The following is a 16,802-nucleotide window of genomic DNA, read 5'->3' as shown; positions in this document are numbered from 1 at the left end:
AATCCCTAACATTCTGTGATTCTGTGAACCTATACTGGAACATATTTCTTGTGTCATTTCAAATGTACTGTTCTACAGATAGTGAGTGACAAATGCAAAGCACAAAGGTATTAACTCTTTTTTGTCATAACTTTAGCATGTCATCTTGAGATTGCCTATGGTTTGAAAAAGGTAAATTATTTCAGTATGAAATATAGCAGCCAGATACTTTTCAAGGTCTTTTGCATTGTTGTAATTATATACTTAGAAAATACTGTCAGGAATTATTCATATCATCTTAAATAACAGCATATAAACTAATGATGTACAAATTAAGTGTGGAAATTACCAGAGTAAAAGATAAGAGATTGTATATTGGATTATATAATCGTATCTACTAAAACAGGGGAAGATTTGAGTAGTAGCCAGAAAAACAGAAATGAAAAGGCAAAGGGAAGAACCATAAGGATAATTCTAGAAGTCAGAGTATTATTTTACTCTGTCAACGATCTTAATTTATAGGAATATATGTCTTCTATAAACATGTCTTCCCAGGTGCTAGTGGGTTTCTGTCAAAGGACACAGTGCTACGTAGAGGTTTTTTGACAAGTTACATGTGTGGATTTATTCCCACCAGTGAATGATGGCTAAACCTGTAAAAAGGATTTACAGCAAGCGGTACAATTGTGTTAAATTTAGGTTACAGTGTAGGTGGTTTTGCTTTGCTTTTGATCATGTTATGGAAAAGAATACATGAACAGATCAGACCTATTTTTTTCCAATATTAATAATTCCTAAAATAGTATTTAACATTCCCATGAGTCTTAGTGTATGAAATGAAAGCAGAAAGTGTACAAACTGACAGTGAATGCAAGTGAATCTGGTTCAGTTTTATCAGTCACTATGAGAGGAAAAACAAGAGAATTGTGGAGCATGGATAAGTAAAGCTAGACTATTCAGATTTCAATAAACAATAGCTCTATTAATAACATAAGTAAAGAAAGTATTTTAGTAGGATTTTTAACAAAACCTTCTCTTTAGTGCTAGAAATTAAAAGAAGAAAAAATTTTACTAATGCAGAATGACATACAGTATTTTGTCCCTGAATGAAAATAAAATTCTGTAAATAATTAACAGATCTTTTCCTTCAAAAGAAAAAATGTAACAGCCTAAGGCCCTGGTTAAAAAAATGATTTTTATTCAAACCACGTTCCTGCCATATGTGATCAGTTTGAGAAATTAAGGTCTTAAGTTTTCTTGTCTTGTACTTTAATGATAAAAATTACTATTTGAAATATTTTAGTGAAGGAAAAGGAGGATGCACATGCTGATCCAGAAATACAACCTATGAAGGAAGATGATGGAACGTTTGGTGAATACAGGTGAGCAGCTAAAGTGGTTTGTCATGTTCACTGCTCATATCACATATGTACTATATATAATATCACACTTATTAATTCAAAACTAACTTTTTTTTCCGTGTTGACAAAGGTTCTGTAACCAGTGTTGTATAGAACTGTAGATAGCATTTCAACCTCACCATTAGAAAAAAAAAATAAAAAATCCAAGCATAGAATAAGCCTTTCACTAATGCAAGGTGAAATCCAGATTCAAACATGATTGTCTCAGAGTGAGGAATCTTTATTTATAGACCCATCTTTCAGATAGTTAAAATACCAGATACAGTGTCCTTTCAGTTAGGGCACATTTAGCATTATGGGTTTGGAAAATATTTTTCTAATTGAAGCCTACTGAACACAATCTTGTGTTACATTCACTGGAAAACAAATGCATTTAAAATGGCTGCCAGTACTAACACCTAATCCAATAACAAAGAAGTGATGTTATACACAGAGGTGAAGGAATATCCTACAAGAAAAAACAAATCTCCCTTTCATGTATTTCAGTACAAGATACATAGCTAGCAGCTTCAAAGCATGCAACACAGTTCTTATTCCTGAACTCTCTTCTTTTATTGTAAATTTAGCCTAGCTGAATCTCCTGGCATCACAAAAAGCATGCCTTGGCAAGTCTGTTCATATGACAATTATGAGTATAGGTTATTAAAGAAGCAGCATTTTATTTGTTGTTTTTTATTAGTACGGGAAATTATGTTGTTATTTTCTAAATATATCAATACCATTATATTTTACGTGCATGTTGTAATAGATTTTACAGTGTCAAAAGCATTGTAAAAGCCCTTTATTATTTTGAAGATGTGACATTTACAAATGTACATAGAAAAATCAGTTTTCTCAAGAAGGATCCACTCTGTGGCCATGACTTCTTCATATAAGGGAGATGTACATCTTCATCTGACTGGAATAGATTTACAGTTCTCAATGCCAAAGACAAGTTTCTGTTTGTTCTTCCTTGTTTTTTTTAAAAAAAATACAATACTTTGTTCTTAGATTAATGAGTTCAGAATAGTATTTTATTACAGCATTAAGTGCCTATGGATTAATTAAATTCATCTGGTAAAAGGGAAGTGTGAAGCAATGTTTGGAAGCCGATGTAAATAAGTACTGTGTAAGTTTTCCTAGACAGTGTAGTTTGCATTCTCCTTTATATCACTCCTCTGTTTAAGGTACTTGGAAGTTTCAGCAGCAGAAACTGACCTTCGTACAGAATCGTACAAATTATATGACCTCATTACGTGTTTTCTCAGGCCTAGAGTAAGACTATTCAAGTCTGCTTTCATGTGTGACCTGTAGCAAGATTTGAATTTATGTCTCCATATTTAAGTGACTTGAGTTAATCTATAACATCATCTAGTGCTTTATTAAATTATTTTATAATGCATTTATCCACCTCATGTCTGGTGAATATGGACAGATGCATGCCAAGCTTTCAGACTTGTTCACATGAAAGAGCTCATCCTATTTACCATGGAAAAACTCCTTTCTAAAATGTATTTCTGTGTAATTAGTCTATATTGGGCTTTCCTTTTTTTTCCTTAGAGACAGGGCAGCAGCAGCAACCAGTCAGATTACAGAAGATATCTTGGCACTCTATCTGCAGCCCAGCGTCACTGCAGTCACTCAGTTCCCAGTTTCTGCCTCACATGGCACTGGTCATGATGCAGTGCTTCTTTGAGGAAAAAGAGCATAGGGTTTCCCTTGAAAAAAAAAAAAGAAAAATCTTTGAAAGACCTAGGAATTCGAGTATTTTGAACTTTTTTCATCACTTCAGGTCCATGTCTGCTTGGACAGGAAAGAAACTGGACAAGGAAAAGAAAAGAAAAGGTAGCTGTGCCAATTCTTCTGAAGCAGACCCTGTCTTTATCAAAGCAAAGTCTATGAGATCTGACAGATCCAACTTCTTCAGAAGGTCAGGGGATCAATACTCCAGCACCAGATCAGAGACCTCCTACACCAGGAGGAGGGCTAGGCAGTCTTCAGTGCTTACAAGGGTTAGTTCTGTCTCTGCTTCCCTCTGCCAAGAGGAAAAGAGATCAGATGAATGGAAGCACAGGCATGGCTCTAGACATCATGCTTCTGAGCAACAGGTAATGGGATCGGAGGAGGGCTCAGGTTCTCAGGCAGGACAGCCATCCCCTTTCCAGCAACCCCTCAGCTGCAACTCAGTTCGTGACTCACTGGCAAGGCAGCCTCCTTCTCTCCAGCGCTGGTTCAGCCAGACCCCAGACTACAGCTCAGATTCAGAAGACACTCAGAGCTCCTACCACAGGAAGGTAAGACCTACTACTACTCACTTCTCTGAATCTGAAAAGAATTCATTAATGAAATCTGTCATTTTGCCTGAGCTAGCTACTGTCTTAAAGGATGCTTTGACAGCAGCCAGACAAAGTGTAACTTCTGTGGCACAGGCTAGGTCCCGTTCAGTGAAACATCCCAGGGTACCAATTACAGAAGTTCCAGTGGTTCCTCTAAAAGCAACTGGGAGCAGTTCCCAAACTTTTGAGTCTGATCATATGGACAGTTTAAAAGATCAAACAGCTCCCGGGAAGGAGAAATTAGAGGCTGACAAGGCCTCGGAGGTTGAGTCAGTCCCTGAAGATGGGGAGCTGTCATCTGAATCCCCTGCAGAAGACCAAGAAGGATCAGATCCTCTGCGCAAGTTTGACATGGAGAATCAGAATTATCTGTTCAAGCACATAAAGAAAGTATTAATGCTAAAATCTTCCAAATCTGAATGTCCTTCAGAAGAACTGCCTGTCCCCTCTGAAGAAGGCAAGGTAGAAAATGCACTTCCTATCCATTCTGCAGTGGAAGATCTTGTGTGTAGGATTTGGGGTAATCCTGAGGCAAAGCATGAAGCCCCAGCAGTCCTACGTAAGATCTATCCTCTTCCAGTGGATAAAGCTGTTTTGTGGGGGACCTTGCCTCAGGTAGACAGGGCATTGGTTACTGGTGATTCTGTGCTATCAGCGTGTGCTAATATGGATGTTCTTCCTAAAGATCCTACTGATAGAAAGGTTGAGGAAGCAATTAAAAGATCTTTCAAGCTAGTTGCAGCCCAGCTTGGAGTATCTATCTATTGCACTTATGCTTCTAGAGCATTACTAATATGGTTGGAGGAAGACCGAGACAGATTAAAAAAGAAATGGGTCCCATCTGGTACCACGCAGAGGAAGCGCAGGCTGTGTAAAATTGCAGCTAATTTTATCCATGATGCAGCTGAGGATTCTCTTAGACTCACCATTAAAAATATCGCATGCCTCACTGTAGCCTGGAGAGCTATATGGCTACGTCCTTGGACCTCATCACTAGATCTAAAATGTAAACTGCTGTCTTTACCATACACAGGTGGAAAGCTATTTGGTGAATCCTTGGTCCAGATCATGAAAGATTTCTCAAAACACAAACACTCCTTACGTCAACTTAAAAAGCAGAGTTCTGTTGGAAGCTCTTCATTTGGTTATCCTCACAAGTGTCTGAGCTCATTTCGTTCTCCTCCCAAGTTTAAAGGAGGGAAGGGAAAGTATAAAGTCTCACAATCATTTCATGCCAAGTACGAAAGGACATCTCACTTTCAGAGAGACACCAGACCATCAAGAGGAACTTTCTGAGAACATAGACTTGCTTTCTCCTTTCTCAGGACCTGGGAAGAGGGAGAAATTTATACTGAATAGACTTCAGTATTTCTGGACTAGTAAGCCGAATTCTTAGAAAATTAGTTATTTCAAAATAAGATTTAAATTACTGAATTACTTAAATCTTAATGACTATTTAAGATCTTCTAGAGAAGTCATAGCTCTCAATTTTAGGGGAGGTTTTGGTCACATTCACTTTCTAGGCTTCCCAGTATTCTTGGGATGTCTTGGACTTGTTTGACATTTTGCACTCTTCAGCTTCATCTAAGACCATACTTTCTTCAGAACCTGACAACATTGGATTTTCCTGCCCTATCAACCTAACAAAGGAAGCAGTGCTTTAGGAAACACAGATGTTTCCGGAACCACAGAATGACCAGGTACACTACGTTTCTGTGACTGGAAACGTACCTGGAACTTTACATAATAAGGAAAGACAGTGCCTCTGTAGCAAACAGATTGCACTACAATCCCAGTGGTTTCCTGAGTTGTAGAAGACTTGGATAATAAACTGTGGACAGTTGATGCTTGCACCATGAAACTGCAAGAAATACAATTAGTACCACAAATGTATATTTATTTAAATTTAAATTAAAGAACATCTAGAGCTCCTGTTCAGGTCAGTTTAGGTGTATAAATCAGCCTAAATTTCCATCTGAGGTCTTAATTTCAAGATAAATTAAGAGTCTAAATTAAGTCTTAATTTCAAGAGAAATTAAGAAGTTACGGCATCTACAGACCTGTGGATTCATGGGTAGGGAGAGACTGCAAGCATACATTTCTAGTTAACTTCACAGGAAGTTAGGAAGTCTAGTGTCTCATTGCAGTCTGTCATATGTTCTTAGGGAGATCAAACAGGACAAGGCAACTACAGTAGTAGGACCGCTAGTGTGGTTATGCAGGACATTTGCACATTTTCTTAAATTATTTTGGCTCTTTTCTTCAACGTTTTGACACACATAATATTTTTCCTAGAAATTCTTGGATATGCTATGAGAGATTTTCTGGAAATGATTGATGGAGGGTTCTGAGATTGCGAGATAATGTATTAATATTCCTTCTTGTTCTGGATTGATTAATGATGAAGATATAGTTTGTAACTACAACAGTATTTTTCTCTCTTGTAGTTATTCAAGTTTTATTGCTGCTTAGGTGTGTTTCCAGGGTGACCTAGCCATGATTTGTGCCTCAGCACAAATTCTGAGCTTGGTCCCTTCTAGCACAAGAGCTGATATCAGTGGACTGCCTGAAGAATTATTGTCTCTGAATAGTCCAATTGGATTTGGTAGTGGTCTTATCGTGTCCTCATTTAGGCACACATGCTTGGTTCTTATTTTAATTCTGTACCATTTGTCACTACTTTTTAAATCAATGTTTTGATTTCTCTTTGTATAATTTTCCACCAGAAATAGCAAAGGTGGAAAGTTAGATTGAATTTTTCTCAAGCAGATTTTTCTTTAAAATTTTAACAAGGAATGAGTCAGGTTCTTTGACTTACAACAATTTTTTCAACCCTTTGCCATTTAAAGCCAGAGCTTAATCTCCCAGTTTTTCTGGCTTCTGCCTGGATTGAAGATTGAGTATGACAGAGATGCTAAAGCAAAACTACTCAGAAAACTAATACAGAGGTGCTTAAGTCTCAGTTAGGTTATGTCTCAGTTTGGTAAGAAATAGTAAAATGTTTTGAAGTCTGGATTGATACAGGTGCATAGGTGTATAGGGAAAGCATTTTATCAGTTTAGAAGTGTGAGCAGAAACCTGTTAGCTATTGGGGCAGAGGTTCTCCTGGAGTGTGCAAGGAAGCCATAGTGTAAGGTACTTCTGTGGCTTTACATGACTCCTTATACTTAAACATTTCTGGGCTGTTGACATGAGGGCAGAGAAAAAGTAGTTTAGTGACAACAGTTTTCATCATTGGCGTTCTCTTTCTGTGTCCAATAGTCCTAAATGCTTTACCTATTTTGTTTGGTTTATGTTTCCTTTCATCTGACAGTTGGGTTATAAGGAAAAGTAGTATATTGCTAACCATATATTGAGTCTTTTTGCATGTCCATGAATGTGGCAAAGTTAAGTGGGAACTAGTTGCCTGCTGGACTGCAGAGGCATCGTAAAACTGTCTTCCCCATTCTGACTGGTTGCTGCATGTACCCATATCTAAGGAAGAAAAATTGAAAAGTTGAAAGAAGAAAGGAGATTTCAAGGTACATATTTCTTTCAATAACTGATGAGCTTGTAAAATGGAAGTACTTTCTTTTAAAAAATGAATTTGTACTTTGCACTTACACATTATTGTCACCTCTGTAACTCTTATATCTCTTAATCACTAGCTGCAAGTTTGATATGTGTTTTATTAAGCTGAGAAGAAAAAGAAACATGTATTCATATATTAGCAATCGTTTATGAGAAATATTTAAATCATGCTTTTGGAGTATGCTTTAATATTAAATACTGTTCTTTACTAAAAGGGGAAAAAAATGTATGTGGTACATATCAGTACTTACCAAAATGACTGGTACCTATCAGTCTTCATTGAGAAACTTTGATCCTTAAAAAGAAACTAGCATGGAATCTATAAAACAACAAATACTGAAAGTATCACTAAACTTAACTTGCACGGTTGTCTGATCTAAATGTAGAATTCATACCCATTCTCTCCTCTGGTTCCCTCCCGCTACTTGTTGCCTTACTATTAATTGTATGCACTGCGTACATAACACTTCTAAAAAACTTCTTCAGTTTTACACTGTTTTTTTATTCAACCCAATTTGCACTTTATTTTTTATTTCACAATATTACACTAGGTAAGTATAAAAGTCAGCAAGTAAAACCACAAATAAAAACTAAAAGAAATTATGATCTATCCTGGTTGCATTTTGGAATAGTTATGAACAATCGTAAGCAAGATGAGCAAATCTTGCAGATACTGTATCAAAATGCATGGCTTTGACATATTTTTGCAATACAGCTTAAAGTGTTCTATAGCTCTTTGGTCATCCATACTCATAATGCAATTCAGCAGCTTTTACAGTTTGCTTCTCAGCAGCAAACAGATAATACATTCATTTCCCCAGAGCACCAGGGTCCCTTCTCTGTTTTGCACTCTGTCCAAAACACTGATGTCTTCACTTTTATTCTCCCTCTCCTGCTTGTTTTTTCTTTTCTGTCTTCCTTGATTTCTTTCTTTTCCATGCAAAACACTATTAATCTAATACAAAAGTCATAATCCAGTTTGATAAAGAATAAATGGTACCATGGCATGTTTCCTTTTCCTGAACATGGAGTGGAAAGCATTCTGGATAACCCCACTTGGTTTTCCACTATGAGTCTTGACATAACCTCTTTCTGGACTTACATAGTGTAAAAAGGGAGGAATCCCGATGATCAGATTTGATTTTTGCATCTGCTGTAACTGTGCTCTCACACCAGCACCCACCTCTGTGCACATACCATCCTCAGTAGATCTGCAGTTTTGTTTGTTTGTTTTTAATTATACAGAACAGTAAAATCTGCATCCTTACTAAAATAGAGAAAAATGGCAGACACAGTGCAGCCAACTGTGTAAGTACTTCTTCATTGTTTGGCTTATAAATAAACTTTTTATTGGATTAAACACAAAAATGTGGATATTTTTAATACAGCGATGATTTATTGTTTATTTACTGTATATTCCAGCCTAGTGAATTACACTGGATAGAATCAGACTGTAGAATATTTATACATTGTTTCTTGACCAGTTGGAATATGGTACAAATGCAATTTTAATTCATTTTCATTTCTACATATTACAATGTAAGCAATTACGAAGCTATTAATCTAAAATTAAACAGCAAAACTTATGCGCAGTGTTCTTTACTAAATGGCATTACCCAGAAAGCATTAACTACCACAGGTCATTCATTTGGAGTAGGACCAGTTACTACTTCAAAGCGAGGAGCTGGTCTTTGTTTGGCTTGAATAACCTGCTTTAATGACTCTAATGCCCTCTAATGGGGGCAGTGGAGAAACTATATGGTGTGTGATTTTTAAATACTCAGTTCTATCTTCAACCTTTTAAATATGGAGTCATTGCAAAATAAACTTTCTTCAGTAAAATATTTGTAATGTGCTTGTGTTTGCAGCTTTATAAACATTTGCATTTTGCTTGACATTTAGGAGTAGCATTCTTTTAAATGTTACTAGCCTATATGTTGGCACTATCAGTGAGCACAGAAGATCAATGATATGATATTTATCCCCATGCCATGTACACAGCAATAACTAAAACCAAAGTCAATAGTAATACAGTCAAGTTTAGAGTTTTTGCCTTTATGTATTTTAAACATGAATATTTTCTTACATGTTAATAAAATAGATATTTCTAGTACTTTTTCTTGTGAATGCATAGAAGGATAAAATCTCTGGTATGCTTTTTTGTGTAAGTATATGCATATTAGAGGCATACTTCTTTTAGAATGTGATAACTTAGAGTTTTCCAAAGCTAAAAAAAGGTGATGAGAGGAAGAGAACCACCTTGATGGAAAATTGGTTGTAAGGGTTTTCTAACAATAATGAAATGTTTCGCAACAGGGCATTTGTTAGGTAATGATATAATCTATGTGACCTTGTATATGCTGTCTATGTCTGGTTTCTCTGGGTGTCCAAAGATAATAATTAAAAGAAAAAAAAAAAAGGAAGAAAATACATTATTGGAAGAACGGAAGAACTAAGATATTTGGGTTTAGGAAGTAGACGGTTAAAATAATTTGCTGAATGTATTTTTGATATTGTAAAATATATTTTCATTTTTTTTATATTCTATACATGTGTATTTTTATTTTCCATAAGCTTGGAGTCCTTAAATAAAAACCAAGAATATCTTACTCTTTTGTACCCTATATGCAATTAAAGTCACATGTTCTGTTTAAGACAGGATAAATAATTGCACCCAAAAGTGCAGATGACAATACTGGTTTTGAATTTGAAATGCTTTGGAGCTGCTGCTGAAATCTTCATCTTGAAACTGAAGTGCAGTGTAAACGATTCTGAAAAGTGCCCAACTACATCTGTTTCATGAAGTACAAGCCTACCACAGCTGCAAATTTATTTGGGGATGCTGATGGTGCTGCAGCTTTTCCGCTGACAAGGGAAAGACCACAGTACTTTGCTACAGGGATCTCTCCTCCCACCTTTCTTTCCTCTTCTTTTTCTGTTGTCGTCCAAACCACTATCATCATTGTCAGGACATGTTATGGATTAGGATAAAGAGGTTGATCTGATAAGTAATGAAAAAAGACTAAGCATGCTCTTAGCTGCTTAACTCTAGCTACTGTAAGCTAAATGGTTGCTTCACTTGTATACAGTAAATATTTTAGCAATTTTAAGAGCAATTTATTATTGATAAAATACTGATCACTATCAGGATATGGACTTTGCTTTTCTTCTTAGGCTATTTTCATTTGTTTCTTCTGCACCCTTTTAATGGAATATGTAGGTCTCTTGAAAGGTAAGGTTGAAAATTGCAAGTCTGGCCTGCATTATGTAACAAATTATTTGAAATGCAGCACTTTTATTTTCTTTATACTAGTAAAGAAAATCAGTATCTTTCATTTAACCAAGTTCATTCTTCATTCATGTTCAAGGAGTCAAAGAAATTAAGAAGTTTAACAGACTAACTTCACGGCACATCATAAGCTTGTTACTTTGGAGAATAAATAAATTATTTTTTTATAGCTTTACAACCCACTTTTTAATGCTTGCAGTTGCATCTAAATTGCTTCCAAGCCAAGGGCACAGGTTCTTATCATTGAAAAGTCATGCACGATGGGGGAAAAAAGAAAAAAAAAAAAAAGAAATCACAAACTCCCCTCCTTCCACTGAAGACATTCTCTGTTTAAACCATTCCTGCACCATATATTCATGTCAACTGCATCATAATGATTTGTCTCTACAATGTGATGTGGGTTTACTAAAGGATTATAGGGCTGCACACATGCTTTTGATAAACTCTGCATGCATGGCTGATTTTGTCTTAATATATCATACATCAGTTAATTCCTTTTGTTTGTTTGTGTCTCCAGTGATGCAGAGGACCATAAACCTCTAAAAAAAGGAAGCCGGACACCTTCAGACAGAACTGTGAAAAAAGAAGACAGTGATGATAGTTTAGTTGACTATGGAGAAGGTGTAAATGGTCAGTTCAATGAGGATGGCTCCTTTATTGGACAATATAGTGGTAAAAAAGAGAAAGAACCTGTAGAAGGAAATGAAAGCTCTGAGGCTCCTTCTCCTGTAAATGCCATGAATTCATTTGTGTAACCACCGAACTCGATCCCCTTGTATCTTCAGTTTGTTTAAAGCACTTTGTACATCCTCCTTCTCATACTATGAACATGCAGGTAATGGAGCTCCTTACCACAAGATGTTAATGCTATGAGAATATGCAGGTCAATACAGTTATACAGCATAATGACACATTAAGTGGTATATTAGTATGAATCAAAATATGAAATTCAAATTTTGGTCAAAACTTGGATATTTTTACTTTTTTTAAAAAGGAACTGACACAAACAATAACATCGACTTGTAATTTTGTTTCCTGTTGAAAATACAGTATAATGCATGGGACAAAAATGCTACACAATTCACAGATAATCTCGTGTACACTATGAAAACATGGTTTGACAATTTGTTATGCAGTCTGCAGCTGAATCCCTGGGTATGAATTCCATTTTCATTGTCAGAGTGTTATAGTAGTATTATATAGAACTTCAATGTCTTTGTGGACATTGTTGTGAAATTGGTGACTTAATGTCTAGCTCTCATATGTCTTTTTGCAAGACAGTTAGGAACAGTATGTACAATATGTAATTGCTAAATGATTTAAGTATGACACTTGCATTTGCTGATGCTTAATGAGACCCTATTATCTGCTCTTTGCTCCTATTACTTTATAGCCTTTTTAATCTGTCAAGTATTACAGCAGTACAGTGTTCTATTTTTACATCAAAACACATTGGATTGATTTTAGGGCATAAAAGTTACGCATTGCAATGCATTTTGGAATTTGTCACTGAAAGAAAAACTTCAATAATGACAGAAAATATTTCAGAAAAAACAGGGCAAAATACATTCAGTGCCTTTATACAATATGCATTCCATAATTTGCTGTACTACTAAATCAGTTGGTGCAGTAAACTGTGATTAGCAGACTACTATCATTGCCAAATAAAGTAAAAACGTAAAGAAAAAAAAAGTGTTATGAAAATGTTGTGCTAAAAACTGAAGATTTTAAATATTTTAAATTACACAAAGAAGAGTATGATTTTTTTCCTTTAAAAATAAAATAAATGCTTTCTAGACAGTTACAGCACAACATGTTTTCATAGCCTTAGAATATTAAAAAACAAACAAACAAACAAACAAAAAAACCAAACACAAAAACAAAACACAGCCAGAATTAAATTATTTACTAACACAGCAAGGTATAAGCTCTTGTAAAATAAATTATTTAAAAACCAAACCAGCTGACTACACCAGCAAGAGTGCATTTCCCTCTGTGTCCCGGCCTGATCAGTGTGGCAGCTTTGTAATTATCTGCACCCTGAAGCAGTGTGGGGGTTACTGCTTGGAACCACAGAACGCAATCTGACAAGTGCTAATATGGGTTAGCGGTAAAGGGTTACCATTATTGGTTACAAAGTTATTATCTTGCATACTATATCAATCAAATGTTTACCTCCAAATATAAATTTTTATAACAACCTATGGTTGAAGGAATGCTCAGTTTCATTTGCCAATAAATTGGTTTTTCATAACTTGCATCAAGTTTAATTTTAAGTAAGCTTTTTATATGTAGATATTTTGTTGAATTTGTAAATACACTTAAAGCGTAGATGCTATATGCTTCTAGGTGTTACAGATAAATAAAACGAGAAAGCTTATGTTGTACTGTGTAAGAAGTACTGTAGCCAATGGTGTTTATGGTATTTTAAAGCATCTACTTTTTTTTTTCTTTTTTTCTTTTTTTTTGCTGTGAAAATGAAATAGTGAACTGTTCTGCTTATTTACTGCAGATTCCTAACTGAACCATTCAGAGCATTTGCCAGTGCATTACCTTAGACCATAGTACACCTTGCAGCTTTCATGTATATATTGTAGGTAAAGCACAACTGAAGTAATCACAAATGTTAAGGTAGCAGTAAGAAGCTTCTTTCACAACTTTGAGCTTTCCATTGATCAGTTTTCTTAATGGGAACTGAAATAAGAAAATAATTCTGCAAACATTGATTACAAAGCACAAAGACAACATTTCTTAATAAGATTTGCCAATGGTTTTGGTAAAAGAGAAATATAATTTTACTCTGAGTTAATGTAGATGCTGAATTATCTGTGCATGTGGGGGTAAACATACAGGCTCACTTCTGTAATAGTGCAACAGATTTTGTATTAAAAATAAATGTGGTTTTAAAGTTTCACTGTTTGTTCTGTTTACACCAGTAGTAAAAATCACATCTGAGTCACCATGTGATTAAGAATTCAAAGTAGAGAAAAGCATGAAACAACTCTGGCAGAAGTTGTTCCCATGATGTTCTAGGACTTTATGTACTGCAGCCAAATTATTTACAGAAGCTTGCATATCTTTACATGCTATCATTTGAAAAAATGTGAATTTGTCTGACCATTTCCCATTGAAATCTCCTATTTTACATTTTGCTTCCATGCTTTATTTAGTCATTTTTCTGCAAAGAAAAAACCTAAAAGTCATGTTCCATACCTGCAAGAGTGAATAAGAGAAAATAAGAATGTTTATTTGAAATTAAGAGCCCTCAGATAGGATTTTGTGTCCTAAAGGAGCTGTCTGACTTAACAAATTCTAGGCATCTGTTTTTAAACAGTACATGAAGTGAGAGAATTTTCAATAACATCTTTTACAGCACACAAAATCCATTGCAATGCTCTTTTCATATCTTGTCTATTCTGTGTATGAATGGAAACAGACTGGGCAGGAGGGCAGCTGCTCTGCAGAGAAGACTGCAGGAGAGACATGGATTCCAGGCGATTCAGGTGCTTCAGGAGATACATTAGAAAGTTGCTGTTTGGCCATGATGGTTGAAAGAGGGATTTTATCACTGAATCGGAAGCCATTCTGTCAGCCCTCCTGTGTGTAACTGGAAACCCCTGGTTATTTGAGCTTCTGTCATCTGCATAGTCTCAGTTCTGGCACCTTCAGATATGGGGCTACATATTTTTCTGTACAGGTATGTGTTGATTTTTCCAGCAATGTGCATTAACTGGGAAAATGAAATACAGCTGTTTCTGTTTTGATTCAAAAGTAATTCCTGAAAAGAGGGGTCCGAGTTCCCTAGGCTATGTTGGGACAAAAAATTTCCTATGATAACCATTCTTGAAGACACACTTAAGTTTTTTGTGCATGTTCCCCAAAGTGTACTAATACATATAGTTGCTACATTTTCCCTTTAGTGATATACCTTTGCTTTTGGTTTTATTCTCACTGAAGTGATTGTGTACATCCGGAGGGAATTAAAGAGGATACCTCAACAGTAATTTTTCTTGTAATCTATTCTCGCACTGTTCCTAGGGAAATACAGTTTCCTTGTGGCTCTACATAGCAGTGGCAGAAGATTTGGGAACCAAATTGTCTTCATATGTTGTCTGTCCTATTTTAAGACAGAACCTATAGAAATAATATATGAAGAAATATTGTCTACAGTAGGGAAGTGTTTTCTTCTCTGAAAGAAGAATTAGGGAAAAATGCAGGAAGAGGATAAGATTTCAATAATTTCTGGAAAGTAATTTTCCTTTGTTGTGTTTTCTCTCAGTGTTCCCCCTCCTACTACCTTAGGAAAGAACATTTCAGAGAGCTGGCTGAAACAGCAGCTGGTATCCTGAGAAGATGGAAATAACTGAATGTGCTACTTGTAGGAATCTGCCCCCAAATGATGCCCCCAGGGTGCAAATAAATCCAACAGGCCATCGTTTTTTAATCTCTGAAGGGATCTGTTGCTGCTTTTTGCACACATGACGTAGAAACACTAGACCAAACTGCCAAGATAAATACATGTCAACAGGACTTTGACAGACAGTAGATGTGATACATCATGACTGTAAGCAAGCAGGAAAATTGTTATCCTTGTGATCTCATGACTTTTGGCAACAAAAATATACACAAAGTTCCCTACTGTGCTTACATGTAGATGAGCTGATGAAAAATTCAGATCATGTTTGATATCTGAAAGATGAATCATTCTTGTGGGGTTGGACAATTGTGCCCAACTGTGAATCTGGCAGCACTGGTTTTGTCCTCCAGGGAAGCCTTGCAGGATAAAATTGAAGCCAGCTTGCAGGTAATGCATGTGTTACAAGTTAGAGAGTGAGCAGGGCTGGAGACAGCTCCTGTCACCGGGACCCAGCCAGCCTTTTGACCTGTTCTCCCTTGGCCCGAAGTGCTCAGGTAGAAGACAGTGTGGTTTCCCTGTCAGCTGAAAAAAACCATGGCATCGCATAAAAAATCTAAGCCACTACTGTAAATTTGATTTAATGCTGCCTGGCTTTCTATTATATTTTTTACATAAGTGAAAAGGAGGAAAAATACCTGGTCCTCAGCTTGACACATTGTGCAAATATGCGTGCCCAGGGTTTCAGACCTGAGCCTTCAAACAGGGAAAATTTAGACAGTCTAATTCTGGTGCCCAACTTCTTAAAAATTGCTGGATCTCAGGGTGCATTAAGGAAGGAAGTACATTTACCTCTGATAATAAACTATATTTGATATGTATCTTCTAGAAGGTGCTGCCCTGTTTCCCTGTCCAAAGGCCTCTGAAGAGGAATGCTTTGGTCTTGAAACCCAACCCCTTATCTGACAGAGGATATAGCTCACTCCATACATTGCTCTGTCTTATGTTTGCAAAGATCTAGAGGGCTTCAAGACTTCATGGGACTAAGGAGACAAGTTTTCTAAAGAACAATATTCAGAATATATTCCAAGTAGTTAGTCTGTGATATATATGCTGTAGAGATAGAGGCCTTATGGGCACACTGGCATCAAAAGTTAGCCTGTCCAGCACAGTAGAAGAAGAGGAAGTGAAAATGCAACTGTTGAGACAGAGAAAATGACATTAAAAAAGGTATAATATTTGAGATTTCTTGTGAAGATTTGAGAAGCAGCCAGTAAGATAGCTGGCCTGAAGGGGGAAAGGAGAAGAGAAGCCAAAGGCTACTTTACCCACAGAGGAGAGGCAGCAGGAGCACTTGCTGGTCTAGAGCAGCACAACCCGCTGGGCGTAGACCAGACTATCTGTTGTTGACAAACAGCATGTAATAGATTAATAGTACGTCATTATCCTTCCAGATAATTTTATGTTTTGGGGTTTTTTTTCTATTTGTCCAGCTATTGTTTGAAGAGACTTAGAACTTACTAATGTTAGAAATGTCTGTCAAACTTAACTGTAAATTGCCAGTAAATTTGTAAGTTTAGAGTAGGGGAAATACTCAGAAAGATGGACAAACAAACACATCAAGCAGTTGCTTTAATTTCCTTACTTTTTGAAGCAAGCTAAAACTATCTGATGGGAAGCAACTGCTTTCTGTAAGTATTGGGTGAGGCCGACTGAAAAGACTCTTTTCCTTTTGCTTGGGAACTTGACTTGTGTTGTTCCACTAATTTGAGGAAAGTGGGCGTTTTTCAAGCTGTTGAGAAACGGAAGATACAAGGGAGACATACAAACTGTTTGGTGAATCGGTGTCGCAGTGGGAAAACTCGACCACTCAA

At 36.2% G+C, this 16,802-nt stretch overlaps 1 protein-coding gene across 1 annotated transcript; it reads left to right on the top strand.

Moving 5' to 3' along the window:
- Positions 1 to 1,277: 1,277 nt before the first annotated feature.
- Positions 1,278 to 13,488, top strand: LOC104531583 (neuronal cell adhesion molecule-like). The gene is made up of 3 exons (XM_010176501.2): positions 1,278 to 1,361; positions 10,506 to 10,517; positions 11,092 to 13,488. The coding sequence occupies exons 1-3, from the start codon at positions 1,327 to 1,329 to the stop codon at positions 11,327 to 11,329; spliced, it is 285 nt and encodes a 94-aa protein (XP_010174803.1). The 5' UTR covers positions 1,278 to 1,326; the 3' UTR covers positions 11,330 to 13,488.
- Positions 13,489 to 16,802: the final 3,314 nt, after the last annotated feature.

The sequence above is a fragment of the Antrostomus carolinensis genome, unplaced genomic scaffold, assembly GCF_000700745.2.
Source record: "Antrostomus carolinensis isolate BGI_N321 unplaced genomic scaffold, ASM70074v2 Scaffold50699, whole genome shotgun sequence".
NCBI lineage: Eukaryota > Metazoa > Chordata > Aves > Caprimulgiformes > Caprimulgidae > Antrostomus > Antrostomus carolinensis.
Note: the sequence above shows the minus strand (reverse complement) of the source record. Positions and strands in the feature narration are given on the sequence as shown.